The sequence below is a fragment of the Crotalus tigris genome, unplaced genomic scaffold (genome assembly GCF_016545835.1).
Source record: "Crotalus tigris isolate CLP2741 ecotype Arizona unplaced genomic scaffold, ASM1654583v1 scf7180000018413.2111637, whole genome shotgun sequence".
Classification (NCBI taxonomy): domain Eukaryota; kingdom Metazoa; phylum Chordata; class Lepidosauria; order Squamata; family Viperidae; genus Crotalus; species Crotalus tigris.
In genome coordinates, this window is record NW_024096990.1 from 640,040 (window position 1) to 667,012 (window position 26,973).

The window sequence follows — 26,973 nt, forward strand, 5'->3', positions numbered from 1 at the left end:
GCCTTTATCCAGCTGTAGTGCAAACTACAACTCCCAGAAGTCCTCTCGAGGGCAGAGCGGTGCATGACGGGAAGCGTGTCGGGGCCGCGCCGGGCGCCCGAAAGGCCGCCTGAGCTCCTCCGACTGCCCTCCGGGCCGGGGGTATCGGCCGCCTGGTTGGATATCGCGCTTCTCGTCTGCCGCGGCGGCGGCGAAGGGTTTCACGACTCCTCGGTACTTCGGCGGCGCCAAGACCCCTCAGCCCAACGACGCCTTTTCTGCTCGCAATGCACTCTGGGACCCGTAGTCCGCCCTGGTAGCCCGAGCCCAGGCCGAGTCACGGGGCCTGCGCAAAGCACTTCGGGAAAAGCAGTTGCCGGAGCCCCTCAAGTTTTCCCCCTCCGTGCGTCGCGCCGCACAGCCTGTTAGCCCTCCAGGCGGATCCCTTTGAGTTTGGGGTAATGGATAAGAAATGGCGATGGGCAAAAGGTTAAGTCTCTTGGCTTTTTCTTCAGGCGGCCGAGCGCTCGCCTCGCGCCTCTATCGCGCCTCATGATTCCTTTCCCTGCTCTGGTTGGGCGGAGCCAAACTCAAATCTTTTTTTTTTCCCCTCAGACGTCCCCTTGCCTCTTGTGCGATAGGCTGGCCAGGTCCGCGCGAGGAATGCTGGGAAGCGGAGTGCTCTCCCGTCAGCTCTGAATTACGCGCTACGAAGACTAAGACTCCATTTCCCACGTTCCCTCGCTTCAAGGCTTAGGCACACCGGGGCTTGTAGTCCTGAGCCCGGCCGGCTGCAGAAGGGTGCGGGATGAGAGGACTGTATGTCCCATCAGCTCTTTCGGCCGCCGCGCTGACGACCGTCCCCTGCGCGGCGCCTTCTGGGAAATCGAGTTCTCCCTTCCGTAACAGATAAGTAGGCGGGCCGCGCCCGAGACTCCATTTCCCGTCGGCTCTTGCAACAGGGCCGGGTAGGGCCGGCTCCCAAGCCGCCTCAGACGGAGCCAGCCAGCGCGGCCCCCCCTCCCCTTTTCCCCGGTGTCGGCCTCACCATGAGCAGCGGCAGCGCCGGTTCTTCCCGGCCCCGAACGAGCTCCTTCGCAGACCCGTCCGGCGGGGCTCCCGCCACGGCCCCCACCGCGCCCGGCCCAACCTCGGGGGCAGCGCCTGGGGGCAAACCCGGGGGGGCTGCCGGGCCTGGCCCGGGGGGAGGCGGGACCAGCTCGACGGTCGCCGTCCCGGGGCTCAAGCTCGGGCGTAAGTCTGGGCCGGGCCGGGCGGGGCGGGAATGAATGGGCAGGCGCGGCAGGGGGAGCCACACAAAGGAGGAGCGCCGAGGGGGCCGGAATGGGGTGGGGGCGGGGGGGGCGCCAGGAGCCGGGCACGAGGCGCCGGGAGGGGCAGGAGCCGCGCTGCGGAAAGGGGAAACCTGGGCGGGGGGGGGAAGACCCCGCGAGCCTCATCTGCCCCCGGGGGGGGGCCGCAGGAGTTGGGTCAGGGGGCTCTGGGGGAGGAGGAGGAGGGAGGGAGGGAGCAGGTGGGGAGGGCCAGGGGACGCCCCTCGAGTGGGCGGGGGGCGTTGGGCCCGGCCGGGGTAGGGCGGAAAGGCCGGCTGGGTTCGCCCAAGGTGAGCCCGCCCGCCCGCCCGCCTAGAAGTCCTCCCCTGGCAGCACCGGGGCTCGGGAGGGCGAAGCTATCCGAGGTCAGCAACTGGAAGAGGGCTGCAGAATTACCCCGGTGACGTCAGGATGAAATCAGGGGTAGGGAGTGGGGTGGGGGGGGGAGAGAGGTTGGGCAAGAGGAGGCCTCCGGGGCTTGCTTTCCCGGGGCTGTCCCCGGCTGCCGACTGCGGGCGCCCGTAGCCTTTGGATGGAGCGCCGGTTGGGCTCGGCTGCGAAGGAGGAGGAGGAGGAGGAGAAGAAGAAGGAGGGCTGCGGCGAAGGGGCGCCCTGCCTTGGGCTGCTAGAGGCTCTTCCCCCGGAGCCCCAGGGCTGCGAGGGGAGACAGCTGGAGGGAAGAGGGGAGAGAAGAGCCTGCTGGCCAGAGGTGGGGGCCGAGGGGTGGGGCGGGGGGGGGTGTCAGGCGAGGGGTGAGGGCATCGGAGTGGCAAGCCTGAAGCGAAACTCACCAGGGATGCAAGTTGTAGCAGGAAAACCGGGTGAGGCAGGCGGGAGGATAAAGCCCATGGTAGTGGTTTGCCAGCTCCTTTGGGCAAAAAAAAACAAATGGGTGCCCGAATCTTTTGTCCTTCTGCTCTTCTCTCTGGTTATTTGCCCCCCCCCAGTTTTTCTTAACGACTTACCCCCGGTTTGGTAGCAGGTTTGGTAGCAATGAGCCGGCCATCACATCTTAAAAGGTCAACCTTGCTACTAGGGCATCTAGTTGCTCTTTCCTGGCGGCATCTAGTTGTTCCTTCCTGGCATTCAAGCACGTCAGGAGTTGGGATGTGATGATGTGCTTTGTAGGCGTCTGGGTCGTCTTAGGGTAGAATTTGACTTTGGAACCCATGGGGCCAAGGATGAACCACTTGTTTTTTTATATTATTATTATTATTCCTATGGTTCATCACACAGCCAGATGTTCAGACTGGGTTTGGTATTTTTGTCCACCTATCAAGTCCTTCCCAGGGACCTGGAATAGGCAGATGAGCATGTTTGAAGGTGTTACAGATATGTATCAGGATGTCAGCTGTTCCGAGTGAAGCTGCCTTTTGCAATTGACTGAGGAGGATTTTCTCAATGTTGATGGTATTCAAGGAGTGTTCGGGCTGTTTTCGGGGTTGCACCCAAGGCGCCTATTGCTATTAGTATTAATGTGGGTTTGGTGAAGATCATCTTTTTCATTAGAACGGGACATGTTTTAAGGGTGTCGTTTGTGGAGATGGATTGGGAAAGACAGAGGAAGACACATGGGAAGTTCAAACTAGGCCACTTGGACTACATCAGACTTTTGTCCCGTCTGAGCCATCTGGACTTGACCGTCCTTCCTCTTTCCAGGAGATAATAGTAAAGTGACCACGGTGGTGGCCACACCCGGCCAGGGTCCTGACCGCCCTCAAGAAGTCTCATATTCCGATATCAAAGTGATCGGCAATGGGTCCTTTGGCGTTGTCTACCAAGCCCGATTAGCAGACTCTGGTGAGCTGGTGGCTATCAAGAAGGTATTACAAGATAAACGTTTCAAGGTGAGACTGGAAGGGGCTGGTCTGTCTTTTGCTGGTTTTACCACTGGGTTTCCCTGTCTCATTTTGGCCGCTCTTGTCTTTACTTCAGAACCGGGAGCTACAGATCATGCGGAAGCTGGATCATTGCAATATTGTCCGCCTGCGATATTTCTTCTACTCGAGCGGAGAAAAGGTAAGGAAAAGCTGGAAAGAGAGAAAAGAGGGCACGCCATAGAAGAGTAACGGGGCTTATTTTTTTCTTGGCCCTCTTTCTGCTTTTGAGGGTCTGCCTCAGATTTGTAATTTGCCCACTTTGTATTTTGGACTGGAATTCCCGTAATCCCTTTCTTTCTCTATAGCAGGGCTTTTCAACCAGTGGTACGGGTACCACCTGTGGTACATTGGCACCTGGCAGGTGGTACGCAACCTTCCTAGAAAAGTAGCGGGGGAGGGGAATGAGCTGAACCGGTGGCAGCACCGCACAGGCCTGAGCGAGAGACGGCTGGAGCTGCAGGCCTGTCAGGGCTCAGGGGAAGCGCCAGGATCAGCGCCAGGCTCCAGCTGGAGCTCGGCGCTGATCCTGGCACTTCCGCTGAGCCCAGAAGAAGCACCGATCAGCTGGATTGTTGCAGCATCCCCAGGATCTTGTGATTTACATTCAGATGCTGAATGTAATATTCAGCATCTGAATATTTATGACAGTCACAGTGTCCCAGGGTCATGTGAAGTGACCAAAACCTGCTGCAACCACCCAGCAGACGGGGGGGAATAAAAACCAAACACCCCCACCCCATCCCCACTGCCAATCTTCAACAGAAATGCTCACAACAATGAAAACCTTGGACAGGAGGAAGAGCGCCGCTGGGCGGGCAGGCAGGTGTCTTGCTCGGCTGTGGCTCGAGGGGCACTTTTTTCAGTGCCATTGTCACTTCGAACAGTCACTAAGCGAACTGTTGTAAGTTGAGGACTACCTGTACTTTATCACTTTTTCCCCTTTTTTTTTTTTGGTCATCATGTTTTTGACACCCTGGTAGGCGACTGGTGGTACTCGGATATTGCCATATCCTAAAAGTAGTACAATGGGTGAAAAGGTTGAAAAGCCCTGATCTATAGTATACTGTCTATACTGCAAGGCAGGGGTCTCCAAGCTTGGTAATCTTTAAGATTCATGCTAGCTGAGGAATTCTGGGAATTGAAGTCCACAAGTCTTAAAGTGGCCATGGTTGGAGACCCCTGCTCTAAAGCGTTGACAGGAATCCAAGACTGTGCAGAAACCATGTTTATGACCTGACTCAAGAAATTTGGGTTAATACTTGATGCCCCTCCATGTTCACAATCAAAATGCATCCTTTGTACTTCATAGCCCATTCTTGAAACAGATGATAGATACAGATAGTCCTCGACTTATAACTGTTCATTTAGAATAGAATAGAGCTGGAAGGCACCTTGGAGGTCTTCTAGTCCATCCCCCTGCTCAAACAGGAGAACCTATACTGTCTCAGACAGGTGAGTGTCCAGTCTCTTCTTAAAAATCTCCAGTGACGGCGCGCCCATGATTTCTGGTGGCAAGCTGTTCCACTGGTTGATTGCCCTCACTGTCAGGAAGCTTCTCCTTAATTTAGTGACAGTTCAGATTACAACAGCACTGCAAAAGTGAGTATCCCCACGGTCACATGATCAAAATTCAAGAGGCTTGGTAATGGACTCATATTTATAACGGTTGCAGTGTCCTGGGGTCATGTGATCACCTTTTGCGACTGTCTGACCAGCAGAGCCAATGGAGGAAGCCTGATTCAACTAACAGTCACGTTACTAGTTTAACGACGGCAAGAAAGGTCGTATAAATGGGGCAGAACTCACTTAGCAACTGTCTCGCTTAGCAGCAGAAAGTTTGGGCTCAATTGTGGAGGAACGCCTGCAGTATACTAGACCTTGGGAAGGAAAAAAACCACAAATAATTTACTTCCTTCCCTTGGTGGACAAAACCTCCAAAGAAGGAAACATCTCCTAGTGTTTATTGCATAAGTTTATTGAATCAGAGATTGAAAAGAAGGTCCATTTAATAGAGTTCTCTGAGCCAGGATGAGTAGTTAAGAGATCCATAACTGCTGATCCACACAGTTTTCCAAAGTAATGTAAGCATAGAGCAGTGATGGCGAATCTTTTAGAGACCGAGTGCCCAACAACTGCCCCCCACCCCTGTCCCTGCTCCGCCCTGTCCACTGGGCCACCCACCATCTCCATGGCCCGCCACAGATCACCCAGGCAGCCCAGCAGTGCCATGGCGGCCATGCCCTCCACCCGTGCCCCGCAGCATCATCTGCGCACAACGGGATGCAAGGGCAGAGTCTTGTCCCCGCTGCGCAGCTATCATGTCCTTGGCTCCGCTGCTTCGTGTGGGCTGCACCCAGGGGCAACTCTCCTCCGGGGGGAGGCTGCTGGTGAGGAAGGGGCCGTGGGAGGAGGCAGGGCTGGGGAGACAGTGCGTGTGCCCACAGAGAGGGCTCCAAGTGCCGCCTCTGGCACCGGTGCTATAGGTTCGCCACCACTGGCATAGAGGTTATCTGGAGTAGTAATCAGATCGTTACTCAAAATGGCTTTGTAGCTCTTGGATTCCACACAGATTTCTCAATGTGGAAACAGGCTAGTAAGAGAAATAACAGGGAAAAATAATGGCAATTAACCAGGCTGGAGAATGGAGAAATGTTTATACCACTCACTTCCTATAGACTCTTGTCATTTATCTTATAAACTAAAAAGTATTGGACTGTGACCGGCTGATTTTTATCTACCTTGTCATGGAATATTGTTGATTTTTTAGAAGATGGATCAGGCAGGAGTGTAAGTGGCTAATTCTTGATTGACGTTCCTGTCCTGACTTTTGATACTTTTATCTTTCAGTCGCACTTTGATATTCTCCTGGTTTTTGACACCATGAGGGTTTTTTTTATATTAAAAACCTTTTTTTTGGTAAGATTTTAAGTCCTCCTTACTATAGTTTGTGCTTCCATGCACCTGTTGACTGAGGTGGACTATATGTACCCCCTCTAGATTGAGTATTCATGTTTTTATTCATTAAGCTTACTAGGTGTCATGATCACTGGAAAAGATATTTTTTCTGGACACGTTCTGTTCAAACGCGGATTCCCTCTGGTTGAGCTAGCGTTTTGGTGTCTGCACTGTTTCTCCAACGTGTCCTCCCTATACTTCTGGTCCGCTCTTTTCTCCAGTTTTACCCACCCATTAGCCTTGTGAGACAGATTAGGTTGATAGATATTATCTGGTCTCCTGGTAACGCTGTGGTTTGTTGGATTCTGTCTTAAGGCATTGCATGAATTCAACGGCTATGTGTGTCAAAGTTCTCCAATGAGTTTGAAAACCAAATAGGAGCTTAAACCTGGTTGCGGCTCAAGTGATCTCCCATAGTGATAGTCCCAAAGGGAACTTGAACATGGATTAATAGGATTTATGCAATGAATCTAGACCAGGGGTTCTCAACATTGGTTCTCAACCTTGGCAACTTTAAGACTTGTGGACTTCAACTCCCAGAATTCCTCAGCCAGCAAAGCTGGCTGAGGAATTCTGGGAGTTGAAGTCCACAAGTCTTAAAGTTGCCAAGGTTGAGAACCCCTGATCTAGACTAGACTAGACTAGAAAGAATAGAATAGAATAGAATAGAATAGAATAGAATAGGGCTTTTCAACCAGTGGTACGGGTACCACCTGTGGTACATTGGCACCTGGCAGGTGGTACGCCAGCATCCTAGAAAAGTAGCGGGGGAGGGGAATGAGCTGAACCGGTGGCAGCACCGCACAAGCCTGAGTGAGAGACGGCTGGAGCTGCAGGGCTGTCAGGGCTCAGTGGAAGCATCAGGATCAGCGCCAGGCTCCAGCTGGAGCTCGGCCCTGATCCTGGTGCTTCTGCTGAGCCCTGAAGAAGCACCAATCAGCTGGAAAGCAGCGCTGATCCTGGCGCTTCTGCTGAGCCCAGAAGATGCGCCGATCCGCTGGACTGTTGCAGCTTCTCCAGGGTCTTGTGATTTACATTCAGATGCTTGGCAACTGATTCACATTTATGACAGTCACAGTGTCCCAGGGTCATGTGAAGCGACCAAAACCTGCTGCAACCACCCAGCAGACGGGGGGAATAAAAACCAAACACCTCCCCACCCCACCCCACCCCCGCTGCCAATCCTCAACAGAAATGCTCACAACAATGAAAACCTCGGACAGGAGGAAGAGTGCCACCGGGCGGGCAGGCAGGTGTCTTGCTTGGCTGTGGCTTGGGGGGCACTTTTTTCAGTGCCATTGTAACTTCAAACAGTCACTAAGCGAACTGTTGTAAGTCGAGAACTACCTGTACTTTATCACTTTCTTTCCTTTTTTTTGGTCATCATGTTTTTGACCCCTTGCTAGGCGACTGGTGGTACTCGGATGTTGCCATATCCTAAAAGTGGTACAATGGGTGAAATGGTTGAAAAGCCCTGTTTTAGTCGAGGCAAGAGACTCTGGAGTTCCGCTGCAAGTTGCATGTTTGGAGCTGAATCCAAAAATAATTGGAGATAGTAATAGCAGGATACCTCTGAGCACAAAACCGCAAGAATTATAGAGGAGGAAGCCACAACGGTGCCGGCTGCACCCCGCTTTCTGAGAGGGTGACAGGAAAGGGCCTTTCTCATTTTATAAACAAAGCATGTTTATCTCTGCATTTTTAGACTGCAGCTACCCAAGCAGGGCTAGAATCTTTCTTTATTGAAGCGACATTGCTAACAAGATGCAGGCTTCCATCACTGATGCGGGATGCTTTTTATGTGTTTGTATGTTGATATTTAACTTGCCTTTTTTGTGGGATTTTTTTTTTTTAACCTGTTGTCAGCAGCCCAGCGTTGCTTAGATGAGATGGGCTGCCATACAAATCAAATAAACAACGATAGTCTAGTCGGGGGGTAGGCCACCTTGGCCATGATGGGTAAGGAATTCTGGGAGTTGAAGTCCACCCATCTCCGAGTGGCCAAGGTTGAGAAATACAGGCCTAGCTCAGGGGTAGGCCACCTTGGCTCTTTTATGACTCGTGGACTTCAACACCCAGAATTCCTGAGCCAGCCATGCTGAGGGAAAAGGGAGAGGTTGCCATGCTGAGCCATGCTGGCTCAGGAATTCTGGGAGTTGAAGTCCACGAGTCATAAAAGAGCCAAGATTGCCTACCCCTGTCTTAGAACTAACCGTTCCAGGATAAAGTTTCTGTCTAGGTAAGTATTCTGAGCCTATGAGGACAGTTAGTTCAGGGGTGTCAAACGGCTGGCCGGACATGTCATGCAGAAGCCGTGCCCACCCTATTGCCAGCAATGGAATTAGGGATGTCTAGTTCAGGGGTAGGCAACCTTGGCTCTTTTATGACTTGTGGACTTCAACTCCCAGAATTCCTGAGCCAGCATGTTCCTGAGCCTCTCCCTTTCCCCTTAGCATGGCTGGCTCAGGAATTCTGGGAGTTGAAGTCCACGAGTCATAAAAGGGCCAAGGTTGCCTACCCGTGTCCTAGAGGGAGCTGGGCTGTGTGGTTAGAATAAACCTAGACCAGGGGTAGGCAACCTTGGCTCTTTTATGACTCGTGGACTTCAACTCCCGGAATTCCTGAGCCAGCATGGCTCAGCCTGGGAACCTCTCTCTTTCCCCTCAGCATGGCTGGCTCAGGAGTTCTGGGAGTTGAAGTCCATGAGTCACAAAAGAGCCAAAGTTGCCTACCCCTGGTATAGTCTATAGTCGTGTTATAGCAGAGGTAGGGAACTGTGACCCTTTGGTGACTTGTGGACTTCAACTCCCAGAATTCCTGAGGGCTCAGGAATTCTGGGAGTTGAAGTCCACCAGTCATCAAAGGGCCACAGTTCCCCACCCCTGTTGGATAAGGCGCTGTGAGTTGGGGGGGGATCCCATTTGTTCTCTTACATTCTGCACTCTCTTGCAGAAGGATGAAGTTTACCTTAATTTAGTCCTGGACTACGTGCCCGAAACGGTCTATCGTGTGGCCCGCCACTTCACCAAAGCCAAACAGACCATCCCTGTCATCTATGTGAAGGTAAGTACGGCTCCTCTCTCGAAACCTCTCCTACCAGCGAAGGGAGGCTTTGGTTAATTCCCACCGCATACGAAGCTATAAATGAGATTGGAGTTTTAGGTTGAGCGTCATGGGAGAATCCATCCGTTTCCTTCTGTGGGCCTGCAGAAGGGGTCTCGGACTCTTAACCAAATGCAAGCGCTTTGGGCTGGGAAAGGAACTTTGTAGAGGAGAAAAACGTGTCCCTCCCCTAAAGGGAGAGAGTGACCTTGAGCAGAATTGCTGAAGGCCGGTCTACAGAGCAGAGAAGTGAGTGTACTGCTCCCCACGCTTTCCCTTTGAACACACTTCCTTTCTCTCTCTCTTTTTTTTTTTTTTTTTTTTTTGGTTTCGTATCTCTGTCTCTCTTCACTCACAACTTCACATCATGAGCAGGCCACTGTGGCTTTTGTTCAGCAAACCAGGGTTTAAAAATCACGGCTTAGGTTTAGGTCAGGGGCAGGCCACGTTGGCTCTTTTATGACTCGTGGACTTCAACTCCCAGAATTCCTGAGCCAGCATGAGGGAACTATGACCCTTTTATGACTGGTGGACTTCAACTCCCAGAATTCCTGAGCCAGCATGAGGGAACTATGACCCTTTTATGACTGGTAGACTTCAACTCCCAGAATTCCTGAGCGAGCCACGCTGAGGGGAAAGGGAGAGGATTCCATGCTTAGCCATGCTGGCTCAGGAATTCTGGGAGTTGAAGTCCACGAGTCATAAAAGAGCCCAGGTCACCTACCCCCGAGCTAGTCCATTGGTCTATTGCTCTCACCATTAGGAAATTTCTCCTTCGTTCTAGAAGCAACCTAGCACTGAGGAGAAATTTCCTGTCAGAACAGTTAAGCAGTGGGACATCTTGCCTCCAAAAGTTGTGGGTGCTCCATCACTGGAGGCTTTTAAGAAGAGACTGGACAGCCATTTGAACAGTATAGGCCAGGGGTAGGCAACCTTGGCTCTTTTATGACTCGTGGACTTCAACTCCCAGAATTCCTGAGCCAGCCATGCTGAGGGGAAAGGGAGAGGTTTCCATGGTGAGCCATGCTGGCTCAGGAATTCTGGGAGTTGAAGTCCACGAGTCATAAAAGAGCCCAGGTTGCCTGCCCCTGGTTTAGGAGAAAAACCAAGCCGTTGTTTGCACATTGAGGACTGGAGGAAGTTGTGGGAATCAGTTACAGTTTGCGGGTTGGGCAGAATGGGTGTCCGACGTGAGCTTTCTTGTGGGTAACGCCTTTGGGGGCATTTGTTCCGATTATCATAAAAAAAAAGAAAAGAAACTTGTTTGCGGCGGAATCCTTCACCCGTAATACTGTCTTAACAAGAGAAATTATTCCTGTAAAATTATTTTTGCCCATCGAGCATTTATGCCTTCCATCTTCCCTGGCTATTTAATAACAATATTAATGTCATTTTTTTTAAGCAGCCAGATAGACTTTTCTCTAGAACGAACCTTCTATTTCTAAGGCATGAATTGAATATGACTGTTGTTGCCCTGCCCCACTGACTGTTTGGGTTTTATATTGTGTGTGGAAGAAGCTTGAATGGGTCCAAATCAAAGCCCCTTGATTTTCAGTGAAGTTAATCGTTGTAGGGCTCAGTCTGGCTACAACTTGGTTATCTTCTCCTACCTGCCCTGGCCTTTGCATTACTCAGGGACGGAAGATAGTGTTCAGACTGCAGTGCCAAGACTGGCATTGGGAAACGGTAGTTGTCCAGTTGTTGCGAGGAGCACAAAGCCAGCTGACCCTCACCTTTAGCCTGGAAGCTGATCTCCAGCTACCTCTGAAGTGGGATCACTGTTCTTGTTTAACACCTCTTTGCATACCAGTAGCTCTTTGCCTTCCGCTTGCCTTTCAAGTGATTGGGTGGATTCCTATTTGATTTAAAGATCTCTTTATTCTTCCTGTACTTATAAAATCCCACACGAGAGTATGCCAAGAAAACGTCCGATTCCCAAGAAAACTTTTGGTTCTACCAGCAGCTGGGCATTATCGAACTAAGAATAGCAGCTTTCCAGGGGCTCCGGTTGAATCCCACCACCTCCTGACCTGAGCTCTTTTTTACCAGAAAAACTGGGAGGAGACTTTCCTTACACAAAGCCTATTTTTTTAAACCTTCCCCCCCCTTTTTTTTTTCTCTCTCTCCCCTCCTCCCCATCACTTAAATAGCTTTGGTCCCCATTGCATGACCTGTCCTGGGTGCCACCCTGCCTTGCATTCTTCTTAATCACTTGAGTTTAAATACCTCCGGGTTTTTGTTTTTTTTAAATACCTTGGTCTTTTTCGAACCACCTTTCCATTAAATGCAGTGCTTTTGGGGTGCTGTGTTTTCTTTTTTTTTCTTTTATTGTTGTTCTTTTATTTTTAATTCTTGATCTTTTTCTCCGAAAAGTGGGTCGAATTTGGTTTGTCCCTCTCTTCAAGGGGCAGGGTGTAAAGATGGAATGGCATGGCATTTTGCAATGGCTTTAGCAGCTATTTCTTTATTATTATCAGGTTTTTTTTTACTTGTAGGGAGTCCAAAGGCAAATATCTGTTTTGCCCTTATGTCCATCTGTCTGTCCGTCCATCCATCCATCCATCCATCCATCCATCCATCCATCCATCCATCCATCCATCCATCTATCTATCTATCTATCTATCTATCTATCTATCTATCTATCTATCATCTGTCTATCTATCATCCATCCATTCATCCATCCATCCATCCATCCATCCATCCATCCATCTCCCGCCTTTGTTATTTTTACAAATAAGGCAGCTAACATATCCAACACACCTCCTTCCTCCTATTTTCCCCACAACAACAATCCTGTGAGGTGATTTGGACTGAGAGTGAATGACTGGCCCAAAGTCACCCAGTTGGCTTTCCAGCTAAGGTGGAACTAGTACTCACCATCTCCTGGTGATTGGCCCAAAGTCACCCAGCTAGCTTTCATAGATATGGTGGGAGTAGAACTTACCATCTCCCAGTTTTTAGTCCGGTGCCTTAACCACTAGATCAGTGGTGGCGAACCTATGGCACACGTGCCAGAGGCGGCACTTGGAGCTCTCTCTGTGGACACATGCACCGTCGCCCCAGCCCCACCTCCCCCTGTGGCCCCCTCCTCACCAGCAGCCCCCCTGGAGGAGAGTCACCCCCAGGCACGGCCCGCACAGAGCAGCACAGCCAAGGACACAGCCGGGCAGCATGGACAAGACTCCACCCTCGAGCCCCATAGTGTGCAGATGATGCTGCGGGGTGTGGCGGAGGGCATGGCTGCCATGGCGCTGCAGGGCTGCCTGGGCAATCTGCAGCGGGCCATGGAGGCTGTGCGTGGCCTGCGGGCAGGTGAGGCAGGGGGCAGGTGTGGGTAGAGCAAGCAAGGGCAGGAGGCAGAGCGGGGGCGGTCTTGGGGCACTCGGTCTCTAAAAGGTTTGCCATCACTGCACTAGATCAAACTGGCTCTGTTTATTTATTTGTTTCATTAGTATCGTTATGTCTTTCGAGGCCAGTCCTCTCCAAATGGCTTTTAAGCCAGCCGAAAGATTGCAAACAAATATAAGTTATTTTTTTAAGGAGAACTTCTGGAATGGCTCCTTGTTGCAATTGGTGGTGACAACCACATGCAGCCCAGTGAGCAAGGCTTCTGGGACAGACTGTGCATGTCTTCCTCCCCATCCAGGGCTGCTTCCCTTGGGGCAAGCGGTAATGAACCATGGGCAAAGGATGACTCACAATTTGGATGCCATAGTGATCCCCGTCTGCCCTTGATGGCTGCTGTGGGTGGCAGCTGCAGACTGCCTCAGGCCAAGCAAAAAGAAGTGGATTTCACCGTTAAGAAAACTGACTCGCATTATTTTGTGGTTTAAAAAAAGCTCCTAATTTTCTCTCTCCATAATATATTTGACAAGCACTAAAATCAAGCAACGTTCGCATTCACGACCACACAGTGCAATAGTTCGGCCCGTAGCCCACGTTCATCGTATGACTACTGGAATGGGTGTATTTGCCTGCCCTTCTGTTCAGTTTATTTGTCTTCTCCCCACATTCTTCATTCTCTCTCATTTCTCTTTCCCCCCTCATTCTCTTAACTCCCTTTAGGTTCCTGTCAGGAGTTCTCAAACGGAATTCGATAGTTATTCTGCGCTGTGATCGTTTCTGCCTGCATCTAGGTTTTTCTGTCCATTTAACTCAGTGTTTCTCAACCTTGACAATTTTAAGGCATGTGGACTTCAATTCCCAGAATTCCACAGCCAGCAATGCTGGCTGTGGAATTCTGGGAGTTGAAGTCCACATGCCTTAAAATTGTCAAGGTTGAGAAACACTGAGTTAACTAGCAGTGGTTTAGCAGAAAGAGTGCTAAAAGAAAAAAATCCCCCCCCCCTTTTTAATCCATCCATACCCATGACCCGTGGGCATGGCGTTTCCCCTATGTTTTCCATGGGGTAGTCCAGTGATGGCAAACCTTTTAGAGACCGAGTGTCTAAACTTCAACCCCAAACCACCTTATGTATTGGCCAGGTGGCCGTGGCCCGCCGGGTGGGCATGGCCAGGGTGGGCATGGCCAACTCAATGTTGCTCCTGGGGAGGGACACCTGTGGGGGCCGGGCAGGGTTGGGGGAGATCCAGGGGTCTCTGGCGGGTGGGGCGGTGGACAGGAGGCTGGTTCTGCGGGGTGAGGCGAGGCAGGGCGGGGGTGCCATGTCGCAGGGCTAGGCGAGGCAGGGGCCAGGGGGCTGTTGCCTGACACCATCGGCCCCCGCACACAGAGGCCAGCAAGCGCATGGGACCTCGGCAAGTTAGCGGGCGGCTGGTTGAAGAAGATGGTTGCCCTCTCCAGGGCATGGTGCGCGTGCCCACAAAGAGAGCTCCGAGTGCCGCCTCTGGCACGCGTGCCATAGGTTTGCTACCACTGGGATAGTCTATTGCACAAATGGACGACAGCGAGCATTGAGGCTTTGATTTGATGCCTCCATAATGATGGGATCTACCAACATTGATCAACAGGCTGTCCGATTAGGACCCCCTTTTTGCAGACGTATTATAGGCAGTCCCCGCTTAATGACCGTCTGAAGTTGCAGCGGTCTTTAAAATAACTAACGACCTGTCCTCGAAATTACGTCTGCTGCATCCCGCCCCCCACCCCTGTGGTCATGTGATTGCATTTTGGGTGCTTGGCAACCGGCTCACATTTACGACCATCTACAGTGTCCTGCAGTCATGTGATCATGATTTCTGTCTCCCCCCCCCATTTTTCTGGCAGAAAACAGCAAAAAAAAAAAAAAAAAAGTCCATTGACTATGTTTAATTTGCATAATGCCTATGTTTGATTTGCTTACCAATCAAGTGATTCATCAGGCAACTCTCTTTACGGCCTCCCTGAAAACAGTCTTCAAATTAAGTCGAAGGTCGTAAAATGAATCACACAGTGAATCACTTGGTGCCTCAACTTATGAACGCAATGACTTTCAACCCAAATTCCAGGCTTCATTGTGGTTGTAAGTTGAGGACTACAGACGATAGGGACAAATGATAATAGGGAAGGTTATCTCATTTAAATTCTCAAATATACTTGCCCAGTTGCTGTTGGAAGTATCTGCTCGGATGCAACACGGTCTTTCAATTCTGGTAATCTTAAGATAGGTTGGGGAAAGCTAACAGCTTCCAGATATGCTGAACTGAATCTGCTAGGCCAGGGGTAGGCAACCTTGGCTCTTTTATGACTCATGGACTTCAACTCCCAGAATTCCTGAGCCAGCATGGGAGAACTATGGCCCCCCTCATGACTCGTGGACTTCAATTCCCAGAATTCCTGAGCCAGCATGGCTCAGCATGGAAACCTCTCTCTTTCCCCTCAGCATGGCTGGCTCAGGAATTCTGGGAGTTGAAGTCCACCAGTCATAAAAGAGCCAAGGTTGCCTACCCCTGGCCTAGACAATAAGGACATTGGTATCATCGGACAGAGGAATGTGCTTTAAAATCACATGTGATTGCATTATCCATAATAAGAGTAGGTAGACGGATACCACGTTACTCTTTATGTTGGCTATATTAAAATTAGAGGAGGATCGTAGTATGAAGGAAGCCGATATTTATAGCTAGCTTTTGCTTTAAGATATAGTATTATATTTTCATCCCACTTTAAAATATGTATTTTGGCCAACTGAAAGCAGCGAACATAACCTACTACCCATTCCATCAGTTTTCACTGCAACAATTGAGGATTGTTATACAGGGGAAAGTAGAAGGATTAGGTGTGTTCACTCTCCAAGGTAATAAAGGTGAGATAAAAATTAAATAATCAATAAGCAACATCCCTGTGAGGCAAGCTGAGGGAGAGGAACTGGTTCAAAGTCACCCAGCCGGCTTTGATGCCTAAGGAGGGACTAGAACTCACCATCTCCTGGTCATTGGCCTAAAGTCCCTTAGCCCGCTTTCCTGTCTGAGGCAGGACTAAGAATTCACAGGCTGCTATTTTCTATGCTAATGATTTAAAGTATATCAAACTGACACTTGTTAATGGCTGCTGCCCTTCTTCCATTCAGGTATACATGTATCAGTTGTTCCGCAGCCTTGCTTACATTCATTCTCAAGGTGTGTGTCATCGAGACATCAAACCTCAGAATCTGTTGGTGGATCCTGATACAGCAGTACTGAAGCTTTGCGACTTCGGCAGGTGAGAGAAGCACGCGACATAACCCTCTAACCAGGGGAGTGGGTTTGCCTGTAGACCTTGTGGCACTACAGCCAAAAATAGAATTGGAATGGAATGGAATGGAATGGAATGGAATGGAATGGAATAGAATAGAATAGAATAGAATAGAATAGAATAGAATAGAACAGAACAGAGAATGGAATGGAATGGAATAGAATAGAATAGAATAGAATAGAATAGAATAGAATAGAACAGAGAATGGAATAGAATAGAATAGAATAGAATAGAATAGAATAGAATAGAATAGAACAGAGAATGGAATGGAATGGAATAGAATAGAATAGAATAGAATAGAATAGAATAGAACAGAGAATGGAATGGAATGGAATGGAATGGAATGGAATGGAATAGAATAGAACAGAACAGAATAGAATAGAATAGAATAGAATAGAATAATGGAATGGAGGGACAGAACAGAATAGAATAGAATAGAATAGAATAGAACGGAACGGAACAGAATAGAATAGAATAGAATAGAACAGAGAATAGAATGGAATGGAATGGAATAGAATAGAATAGAATAATGGAATGGAGGGACAGAACAGAATAGAATAGAATAGAATGGAACGGAACAGAACAGAACAGAACAGAATAGAATAGAATAGAATAGAATAGAATAGAATAGAATAATGGAATGGAGGGACAGAACAGAACAGAATAGAATAGAATAGAAAGGACAAGAAGCAGCCGATGGAAACTCAAGAAGAAAAGAAACAACCTGGAACTAAGGAGACATTTCCTGATAGTGAGAACAATTAACCAGTGGAATAGCTTGCCTTCAGAAATCGTGGGTGCTCCATCACTGGAGGCTTTTAAAAAGAGACTGGACAGCCACTTGTCTGGAATAATATAGGGTCTCCTGCTTGAGCGGGGGGGGGGGGGCTGGACTAGAAGACCTCCAAGGTCTCTTCCAGCTCTGTTACTCTTTTAAATGGGGCAGCAGGTATCCCTTTTCTGGGCTGAGATCGCTCTGTGGCTTTTGAATGATGGGCTGAGGGCAAACAGCAGTCCCCAAAACTGAGTGGAGCCAGGACCAAAAGCTATCCTTGTATTTATTTTGTTTACATAGAATTGTACTGTAGATACATTATAATTTATATTGGCGTTCTTAGATTGCGTGTTGAATAATTTTCACTTTTGGTTAGATAATAAATAATAAAGTTCACAAATGCTGGAGGTCTTGAGGGTGGGGTCATAGGGAGGCTTTGATTTATGCCTCTCTGCCCTCATTTCAACAGCATTCCAGTTTTCTCTGGACCCCCATCCACCGTTCCCTCTTTTTTTCAGTGCGAAGCAGCTGGTGCGGGGCGAACCAAACGTTTCCTACATCTGTTCTCGCTATTATCGTGCGCCTGAGCTCATTTTTGGAGCCACCGATTACACTTCAAACATAGGTGAGAATGGCCTGGCCGCCCGTTGAGGCATCTGACAGGTTTTTGTCTCTCAGACCAAGTGAATTTCCTTCCTATCGATGTGTTGCTTCCGGAAGCAAACTCCGAGCGTTGGCCTTCTCCCAAAACCTCCAGGTGTGGCGTTACAACTTCCAGAAATGCCTTAGCTGGAGAATCCTGGGAGTTGTAGCCTGCCTGAAAACGGGGTGCATTAGGGTATAACTCTTGTCTGTGCTGCATCCTGGGAAGACAGACCTATATAGGTAGGACCATTCCTTTAGCAACTGTTCAAAGTTGTGGCAGTGCAGGGTCCCCGCGGCCACATTGTCAGAATTCGGACATTCCGCAACTGACGTGTCTTTAAAATAGTTGCAGCATCCTGGGCTGTAGAGGTGGGGGCCAGGTAGAGGTCGTGTGCAGCAAACTGCCCCTCCAAAGCCTGTGTGCCTCTTCTCTCTACATCAGTGGTTCTCAACCTTTTTAATGCCGCGACCCCCAACCGGTCGTAAGTTGAGGACTACTCAACTGGTGCAGCACCGTTGGCAGAATGGGACTTTTGGCGGGCTCAGCAGGGCAGAGACAGCCTGGACAATTCCTATTGGCTTTTGAAAGCCAATAGAATTAGACTCTATTCAAGAGAGTCTATTCTATTGGCTTTCAAAAGCCAATAGAATAAAAGGGAGTAGCACAGCTAAGGAAAAGGGGAAAAAAATGGCGGACTGCATTGTTTGGCGACCCCCGTGAAATGGTCGTTTGACCCCAAATGGGGTCCTGACCCACAGGTTAAGAACCACTGCTCTACATTATCTCATCCCTACACATCACCATGGCAGGCTGGTACAATGTACCCCAGGCTGGTACAATGACCTCACCTGCCTGATATCAGGTAGCTTACACCAACAGGATGTTACAGCCAACTGCTCCCTGTTTTGGGCCTTTGGCTTTCTATCCTTAAGGATTGGTAAGGAGTTTAACCAATGAAATGCTATTGCTACGCTATTGCCATGTTAAACTTTTGCTGCTTGTAAAACTGTACACAATGCAATAAATGCTGTGAAGACGGGCAGCCGTATTTGCACCCTGCAATGACTGAGCACTGATTACTACACTGGGCCCTCTGATTGCCACCTATGAGCTTCCCAGGGCTTTCCAACAAAGCTGATGGGGAAAACCAAGTGCACTTCACTGTGGGAAAAGTTGTAACATTGGATGTGACTCGTTGAACGACCACGTCACTTAGCAACGGAAGTTCCAGTCACAATTGTAGTTGTACCTGGAGGACTATTTGTAACGGTCAGGCGAGCATTGGAAGTGGCCGTTAGGCCCCTCAGCTCTGCCTCCCCAATCTTTTTAGCAAGCATTTTGATTCCTGTCACTTAGGACCGTGTTTTTGTCTTTCACTGACAAGCATTTTCGCTGGCCCTTGTTTTGCCATCTGCTTGGAGCTGCTGAGTTTTGAAGCCGAGATCTCTTGTCTGGCCAGAAAACCAGCCAAGCTGGGAGGGCGGTTTCAGGAACCAAGGGGAAGCACTGCAAGTGTCACAGGTTCCGACTAATGAAGCACTTCAAAGAACTTTCAGGCATGTTTCCTAAAGTCTTTATTACAGAGCTACAATTTTGCCGGTCACAATCATGGACGTATTGATGCCAGAATCTGACTTCCTCTCGCTGGCATCAATCTTTTCTTGCTAAACCCCTCCCTTGTCTTGCAGTCACAAGTCACATTATCCAATTAGTGTGAAGGTCAAAAGTTTACTTCCTCTTTCTTTCCCAGGCTTTCCCCCCCCCCACTCTAAGCTATGTATTAACCCAGTAATTACCAGACAGTTTTGCATATTGTCAAAGCAAGAATATACAGTATTTGCAGCATTGACAGCAAGCTCCTTACAGCAAGCAGTGGGGTACTGCTGCTCGCCAGGGCGGGACTGACGACATCCCTTTTCGGCTTCCCTCGTAGATATCTGGTCTGCCGGCTGTGTGCTGGCAGAGCTGCTCCTGGGGCAGCCCATCTTTCCTGGGGACAGCGGAGTGGATCAGCTCGTGGAGATCATCAAGGTAACTTTTTAACTCCCCCCCCCCAGCTGCCCTTTAGCGAGAGTGCTACAGCCTGTGTTCAGTCCTGCAAACAACGCTCTAAAGTGGAACTGGAGAGTCAGCCTGATGGGCTGATGAGTGACTGGACTTTTGTTAATCGAAGTACGATCCAGACTTGCCGTGCTCTGATCGTTCTCCTTCCCTTCCCTCCTGTAGGTGTTGGGAACACCGACGCGGGAACAGATACGAGAGATGAACCCCAACTATACAGAGTTTAAGTTCCCCCAGATCAAAGCACATCCATGGATAAAGGTAAAGAGGGGGGCAGAGAGAGGGCGGAAAAGATGAAACGTGAGGGCTGACTTCATGCTCTTGCCCAAGAGAGTTATATTTCTAGAGTAGCCCTGAAAAGGGCACGTTTGAAGGGTCCTGGCATCGTTGGGTTCCATGCGCCTGGCTTTAAAATAAATCTCTGCAACCAGGCCACCCCAGGGAACCCTGCCAGCTGCCCTTGTGCCAGTTAAATACAGCAACTACAGTAGTGGCCAAAATTGTGGAAATCTTTTGGGAAAAGTGTACAGTAGGAACACTTCGGTTAAGTTGCCACCCATTTTTCTTCTCATTTCTTTATAATTGTTGCCTTGTTCACTTAAAAATACTATTTTACATCGCTTTCTGGGCGACCAGTCAACTCTTTGCACCATGACTTTAATTTTATTACGTTTTACAAGCTCGCTCAATGAAAGAACACCAAAAAAACCCCAACCAACTTGATAGCGATCACATAACACAGAGACAAATGTCCTTCTCTCAGCTTCAGTACATGACATCAATCATTGGATCCTACTGTGATTTGATTGGCTCATGGCCAAAACAAGATGATACCTGATTGGCTCTCTAAACACTCAACGCTCATTGGCTACCGTCAGATGAAGGAAAGCTCCCTGATATCAACCTAAGCAAGTTGTGCTTCCTTTTTCTGGTTATTTGGCTGTAACTTTTCATAGACTACAGTACAGATAATCGAACGAACTTTGTTGCGTTACATTCTTGATTAAATTATCTTTCAATTGATATGTAATTTTATGGTACTGCTCCAAAAAAAAAAGTGGTGCTATTAGCCATCAAACCTCAAAAATACACTTTTCCCAAAAGGTTTTCATAATTTCGGCCACTACTGTACATGCATCGCACAGGTATTTTTCAGCTTATGACCACAGTGGGGCCAGGATTTTCACGGCTAAGAAATGCAGCTGTTATGTGAGTTACCTGATTTTTACAGCCTTTTGGTTGGTAAGCGAAGCAATGCAGTCATTAAGCGAAGCCAGCCTTCTCCATTGACTTTACTTGCCGCCGCAGGTGTTTAAGCCTCGCACGCCGCTGGAGGCCATCTCGCTGTGCAGCCGCCTGCTTGAGTACACCCCGGCCACTCGTCTCTCTCCCCTGGAGGCCTGTGCCAACAGTTTCTTTGACGAGCTGCGCGAGCCCAACGCCCGGTTGCCCAATGGCCGTGACTTGCCCCCGCTCTTCAATTTCAGCCCTGTGGGTAAGTGGCTGGGATCTAATTAGTCGGACACAAACAAGTGTTTTTGGTTTAAAAAAGAAAAATTCCGAGGGAAAACAGGCACAACGGTCCCCCAAATGCTGGGAAAAAATAATAATAATCAGGGAAACAGTGCTGACCCCCCCCTCTCCCAAAATGCTGAAAAATTCAAGGAAGCACAGATATTTGTTATGGAGAACTGTTGTTGTTAGTTGCGAAGTCGTGTCCGACCCATCGCGACCCCATGGACAATGTTCCTCCAGGTCTTCCTGTCCTCTACCATCTTCTGGAGTCCATTGAAGCTCACGCCTCCTGCTTCAGTGACTCCATCCAGCCACCTCATTCTCTGTCGTCCCCTTCTTCTATTGCCCTCCATCTTTCCCAGCATTAGGCTCTTCTCCAGGGAGTCCTTCCTTCTCATTAGGTGGCCAAAGTACTTGAGTTTCAATTTCAAGATCTGGCCTTCTAAAGAGCAGTCGGGGTTGATCTCCTCTAGGACCGACCGGTTTGAACGCCTTGCAGTCCAGGGGACTCGCAGGAGTCTTCTCCAGCACCAGAGTTCAAAGGTCTCCATTTTTTGGCGCTCAGCCTTTTTTATGGTCCAACCTATGCCTTGATCGAGCCAGGCATCAAATCAACTGCTGCTGAATGCCGTATCGGGAACTGCCTTCTCCTCCCCCCAATGCTTTATTTATTTAATTTATATCCCGCTTTTTTGCAAATAACTCAAGGTGGTGAACAATACTTCCTCCTGTTTTCCCCACAACAAAAACCCTCTTGAGGTGAAATGGGTTGAGAAAGAGCGATGACCCCAAAATCACCTAACCAGTTTTCATGACTAGAACTCCCAGTCTCTTGGTGATTGGCCCAAGGTCAGCCAGCTGGCTTTCATGGCTCAGGCAGAACTAGAAGTCATTGTCTCCCACTTTCTAGCTTGGTGCCTTATCCGCTAGACCAGGGGTAGGCAACTTTGGCTCTTTTATGACTCGTGGACTTCAGCTCCCAGTTCAATTTATGACAGTTATATTGTGAGATCTATATTTTTGCTGGCCCTTTTCACCACTCCATTCCATCTTCTGCTGCTTCCTATTCCCTGTGTTTGAATGAATAAATGATTGAGAGAGTTAATCTGGTTTGGTTTCCCTCTGTACAAAAGGTCAGGTGAGGTGTCCCAGGAAGGGTTTCCGCCTCCGTGAAGTAGAACCGGCAAAGGAATAAAATACCAGCCCTAGAAACGTAATTGGCTGCAACCTGAAATGCTGACATTCTCTTTTTTTAAACAGCGTAGCTCCTTTCAATTCAGCAAAGTTGATGCTGTCCGTGTAACAGCTTTAACAGGAGAAAAGTGCCCTAGATGGCTATCACGTGGCCTGCAGCCTTTCACATCAGGCTGGCACCGTGCTCCAGATAACATCTTTGAGCGGTTGAGTGTGAATGATCTTAAAACAATTAATTGGGAACGGAAGCTTTGCAGTGTTGGGAGATTAAAAGCTGCTTTAAAAACACCGCTGGCGAAGAGCTTGAGTTTCCAATGCATTTTTTCATTTGCAAAGTTGTGTCTTTTTACGCTGTGTATCAAAAAATAAAACGTCTGGTGGAGCTCTCAACTTTTGTAGGTTAACAGCTCCTCGGGCACGCTGAAGAGCCTGCAGAAATGAACGGATCCTCCCCAGATGAGTTATGGGTGCCTCACCCTCTCTCTTTTTTCTTTGCAGAGCTGTCCATCCAGCCAGGGTTGAATTCCAACCTCATTCCACCCCACATCCGGTCCCAGGCGAGCTCAGTCGGGCCTGTGTCTGGCTCTGGAACCTCGCACAGTGAGTGCTATCTCATTTGCGGTGCTTCGCTTGAATTTGGAGCAGGAGCTATAACACGAGGGGGTTATTTGTGTGTGGCGTACAACAGCAATAGCACGTAAAGCCCAAGTGGTGCAGTGGTTAGAAGGCAGTATTGCAGGCTAACTCCGCATTCCACTGCCAGGAGTTCGATCCTGACCGGCTCAAGGTGGACTCAGCCTTCCGTCCTTCCAAGGTTGGTAAAATGAGGACCCAGATTATTAGGGCAATAGGCTGACTCTGTAAACCCCTCAGAGAAGGCTGTAAAGCCCTATGAAGCGGTATATAAGTCTTAAGTGGGATTGCTATTGCTACACTTACACACTGCTCGATAGTGCTATATAGCAGTTTCTGGGCGGTTTACAACGTCAGCCTATTGCCCCTAACAACCTGGGTCCTCGTTTTACTGACCTTGAACCCCGTCAGGCTCGGAACTCCAGGATGTTGGGTGGTGTTTGCCTGCAGTATTGCAGTTTAACCACTGTACCGCCAAGGCACCTTAACAACAAAATGAGACAAACAACTTGGCTTCTTTTGAAAAGGAAGGTCCAACATAGCTTCAGACTGTTTCCTGTCTCTCTCTCTCTCTCTCTCTCTTTCTAGGTGAGGGAAGAATGAACACTGACAGGAGCCAGGTCACACCAGGAGACGGTGCAGGACCCATTGCCAATACCTCCTGAGGGGTCGCTGGGCCCGGGGGGCAGGTCCCCTCCACTACCCCCTACCCCCAGGCCACCCACATGGACTTCTCTGAACTGTGAATGGTGGGGGAAAGCAATCTTGGCCTGGGGACCTGGTGGAGGGGGAGGCCAGTTGGGGATAGGTGGCCACTTGGACAGGAGGGAGGGGAGGGGGGGAGTCCCTCACAGGTTGTCCTCTAATGCTTTGGCTTGGGGGGGGGGGGAGAGAGACAGAAAAATCCCATGGCTTGAGGGCTCCCTTCTCTTGTCAAAAGCGGTCCAGGTTGGTGCCTCCGGAGGGGGGGGGGGTGAAGGACCGGAGAGTTGCTGCCATCTTCCTTTCTCCCTCTCCCTCTGGGTAATCCCAAGTCTGTCCTAATTGAGTTTTAATTTGCTCTTGTTTTTAACGGTCCCCTGGGGAGGGGAAAAAAAATGGTTTTATTTCCAGTCTGTCATTCATGCTTTCCGAACTCCACCCCTCTGTATATCCCTTCACACTGTTAATGGTTCCTTCCCCAGATTGCCCTCCATCATCCCCAAGGCCTGTCTGCCTATGAAACCCGGATGCTGTGTTTTAAAGCAGGTCGGTTTTATAGCCCAATAAACATTCAGTTTTGTCCCATTCCAGCGGGGGGAAAACCACCCTTCTTCCCCCCCCTGGCAACACCCCCCCACCCCATCCCGACCTGGCCCTTTTGCTTGCCATGCCTCTACCGCAATCTCTTAACCGGGAACAAGAAACCCCCTCTCCCCCTTGCCTTGGATTGCGAGGGGGGCATGGCCAACCATTCCTCGCTCTTCCTCCCATCCCATCAGAGGTAGCACTGGGATTTCTCGCGGGGGAAACCCTGTGAAGTGTGTGCGTTGTATGTGTGCGCGTGTGTGTGCGTGCGTGTCTGGAACAAGCTGGTATTAGAGCAGGCAGGAAACAAGCAGAAGCTTGCTCTGAATTCCGTTGCATCCGCTCCCTATCGCAAAGTTTTCCTCCCCGGTGCTGCAGATCCATGTTGTGGACCTCTGGGGGCCGTAGGGAGGTTCTCAAAAGGGAGAAGGCAAGTTTTAATTTAAATGCCTGTTTCCCTTTCTGCTGTAAATACGTATTTTCCTCATCTAAACCCCTTAAAATGGCTTCCTTTTTCCATTATCCCTGTAAATAGATTATTTTTTTTCTTAATGAAATGTTGCAATGATTGACACCCCCCCCCCGCCCCCAAATCCCGTTTCCTTCCATTTTCAAATCATCTAGGATTGACGGGTTCCCCCTAGGGAGCCAGGGTGCAGCCTGTGGATAATTTCCCTCACCCTCATATTTATCCTCATCACTGCCTCCCTCCCTCCCTCCCTTCTTTCCTTCCAACATTGTGTGTTAGTTTCTTTCTTAGGTTTTTTTTGGCTATGTACAGACATCCGGTTCAATAAATTATTGGCATGAACGGAAGGACTGTCATGAAGCTCCTTATTAATGGGGAGAGAATCGAAAGAGATAAAACAATAATAATAGTAAGGAGGCCCTAGAAAATGGAAAATCACTGTCGAGGTGTTTGTTGCCAAATACAGGTAGTCCTTGAATTACAATGTTCACTTAGTGCAGTGTTTCTCAACCTTGACAATTTTAAGGCATGTGGACTTCAACTCCCAGAATTCCACAGCCAGCATTGCTGGCTGTGGAATTCTGGGAGTTGAAGTCCACATGCCTTAAAATTGTCAAGGTTGAGAAACACTGACTTAGTGACTGTTAGACGTTTCAGCGGCACTGAAAAAAAAAAAGACTTATGACCATTTTAGCACGTGATTTACATTTGGATGCTTAATAACCGGCTCATACTTACGACAGTTGCAGTGTCCCAGGGTCATGTGATCCCCTTTTGCAACCTTCTGACAAGTCAGTGGGGAAGCCAGATTCACTTAACAACTGTAGTTGTGGTTCACTTTAACAAGTGTGGCGAGAAATGTCATAAAATGGGGCAAAACCCAGTTAACAAATTTCTCACTTTATCAACATAAATGCTGGGCTCAATTGTGGTCCTAGGTTGAGGACTACCTGTAGTGGTCTCGGCGAGGATGGAATTGGTTCAGTTGTGTACCATCCTAGTTTCATTGCGTACATGTGAATGTGTAGGGTTTTGGGGTTCCGTAACGTTCCTTCATGTTGGGATCAAGGTTTTTGCTGCCCCAGGCATTGGTGGTTGACTCTTTGGGGGCACACAGTGCGAATTAGAGCTATGTATCTATCTTAGGCTCCAGCCACGTTCCCTGTGTCAACACCGGCGACTTGAAATGCCATAAATTCTCCTATACAGAATTCAAGTTCATAAAAGAGTGCTTAGATTGGATGACCCAGCTCTACTTGGTTCAGCGAGTATGAGTGGAGACATCAGTCTTAGCCGTGTCAGCTCTCAAGCTTGCTACTGAACTGCACGATTAAAAAATAACCTTTAGCATTAGCTGAGAATTTGCCAACTGGACTGTAGGTGTGTGCAATTAATATATCCGTTATGGCCTCAACCAGGTGGTTAGTTATTGCAGTGGGATCCTCCCACTGAATGGCGTTAGCTTTATCCCTGCAGTTTCCATCTGCTTCGGTGGTTAAACTCTTTTTTGAGTTTTATATTCTAAAAAGGTAATATCCTTCCATGTAACTAACATTGTTGTTGTTGTTAGTTGCGAAGTCGTGTCCGACCCATCGCGACCCCATGGACAACGTTCCTCCAGGTCTTCCTGTCCTCTACCATCTTCTGGAGTCCATTTAAATTCACACCTACCGCTTCAGTGACTCCATCCAGTAACTAACATGCCTGTTCGCTAACAATCCCAGATTCTGCAAATGGCTCAAGTGCTTTTAGTGAAGCCAGCCGGCCTAGTTCAAGTTTAGTACGCTGGATGAACTCAAGATTGGGTTACATCAGTCATGTTAGTCTGTTGTTCAAATGCTGCAAATACAACATGGTAAAACGAACCACCCAAGGAGATGCTCACTGCCATTGAAATCATTATTTCCTTTCCCCGTTAACGCTAAAATGTTTGGGACTGGAAAGTCGTCATAAAAATTCTTGAGTTTTAAAACGTGCACGTTCGTCAGTCGTCGTACGCCAATCACCTAAAGCTGGTACAGAGTTTTTCCAATTAAAAAAAAAATGGAATTGGCCTCCAACTAGGAGTTACATATTAAAGCAGAAATCCTGTACTTGTTGCTCAGATGGGAGAGTTTTAATTAACGCGGCTTGTTCTGCTAGGACTGCAGGCATAATAAAAACTGTGTCAAACTATCAAAGCACAAAAGTATCCCCTTTCTTTTGCCTTAAGGTGTAACAATATTATTGTATCACAAAGTTACAACTTTGACACAATAGCGGGTAACATTTTTTCCCCCAAGAGCAAGGAGATAATTGACAAACTATAGGACAGACTGTCCTGGATACTGTATCAAGCCATTCCTTAGAATCTCCGATAATGAAACGGGGAGACCTTATGGAATATAACACATCTCTTTTAATTTACAATAAACACCTGGTTGTGGTCAAGATGAGTGGCCCAACTGCAATCCCACCCACCCACCCCAAG

The 26,973-nt window shown here is 48.8% G+C and overlaps 1 protein-coding gene across 1 annotated transcript; it reads left to right on the plus strand.

The window, feature by feature from the left end:
- The first annotated feature begins 625 nt into the window (after positions 1-625).
- Positions 626-24,850, plus strand: GSK3A (glycogen synthase kinase 3 alpha). Its single transcript, XM_039352145.1, has 11 exons — positions 626-1,233; positions 2,973-3,160; positions 3,249-3,332; positions 9,101-9,211; positions 15,760-15,890; positions 17,217-17,323; positions 19,278-19,375; positions 19,571-19,666; positions 20,714-20,900; positions 22,613-22,714; positions 23,336-24,850. Exons 1-11 carry the CDS (start codon positions 1,029-1,031, stop codon positions 23,410-23,412), a joined length of 1,386 nt encoding a protein of 461 aa, XP_039208079.1. The 5' UTR covers positions 626-1,028; the 3' UTR covers positions 23,413-24,850.
- The last annotated feature ends 2,123 nt before the right edge of the window (positions 24,851-26,973 follow it).

Coding starts and splice junctions, on each gene's coding strand:
- GSK3A (XM_039352145.1), top strand. CDS start 1,029: ATGAGCAGCGGCAGCGCCGGTTCTTCCCGGCCCCGAACGAGCTCCTTC. Junction 17,324..19,277: donor CGATTACACTTCAAACATAG/GTGAGAATGGCC, acceptor CTTCCCTCGTAG/ATATCTGGTCTGCCGGCTGT. Junction 19,667..20,713: donor AAGCACATCCATGGATAAAG/GTAAAGAGGGGG, acceptor TTGCCGCCGCAG/GTGTTTAAGCCTCGCACGCC.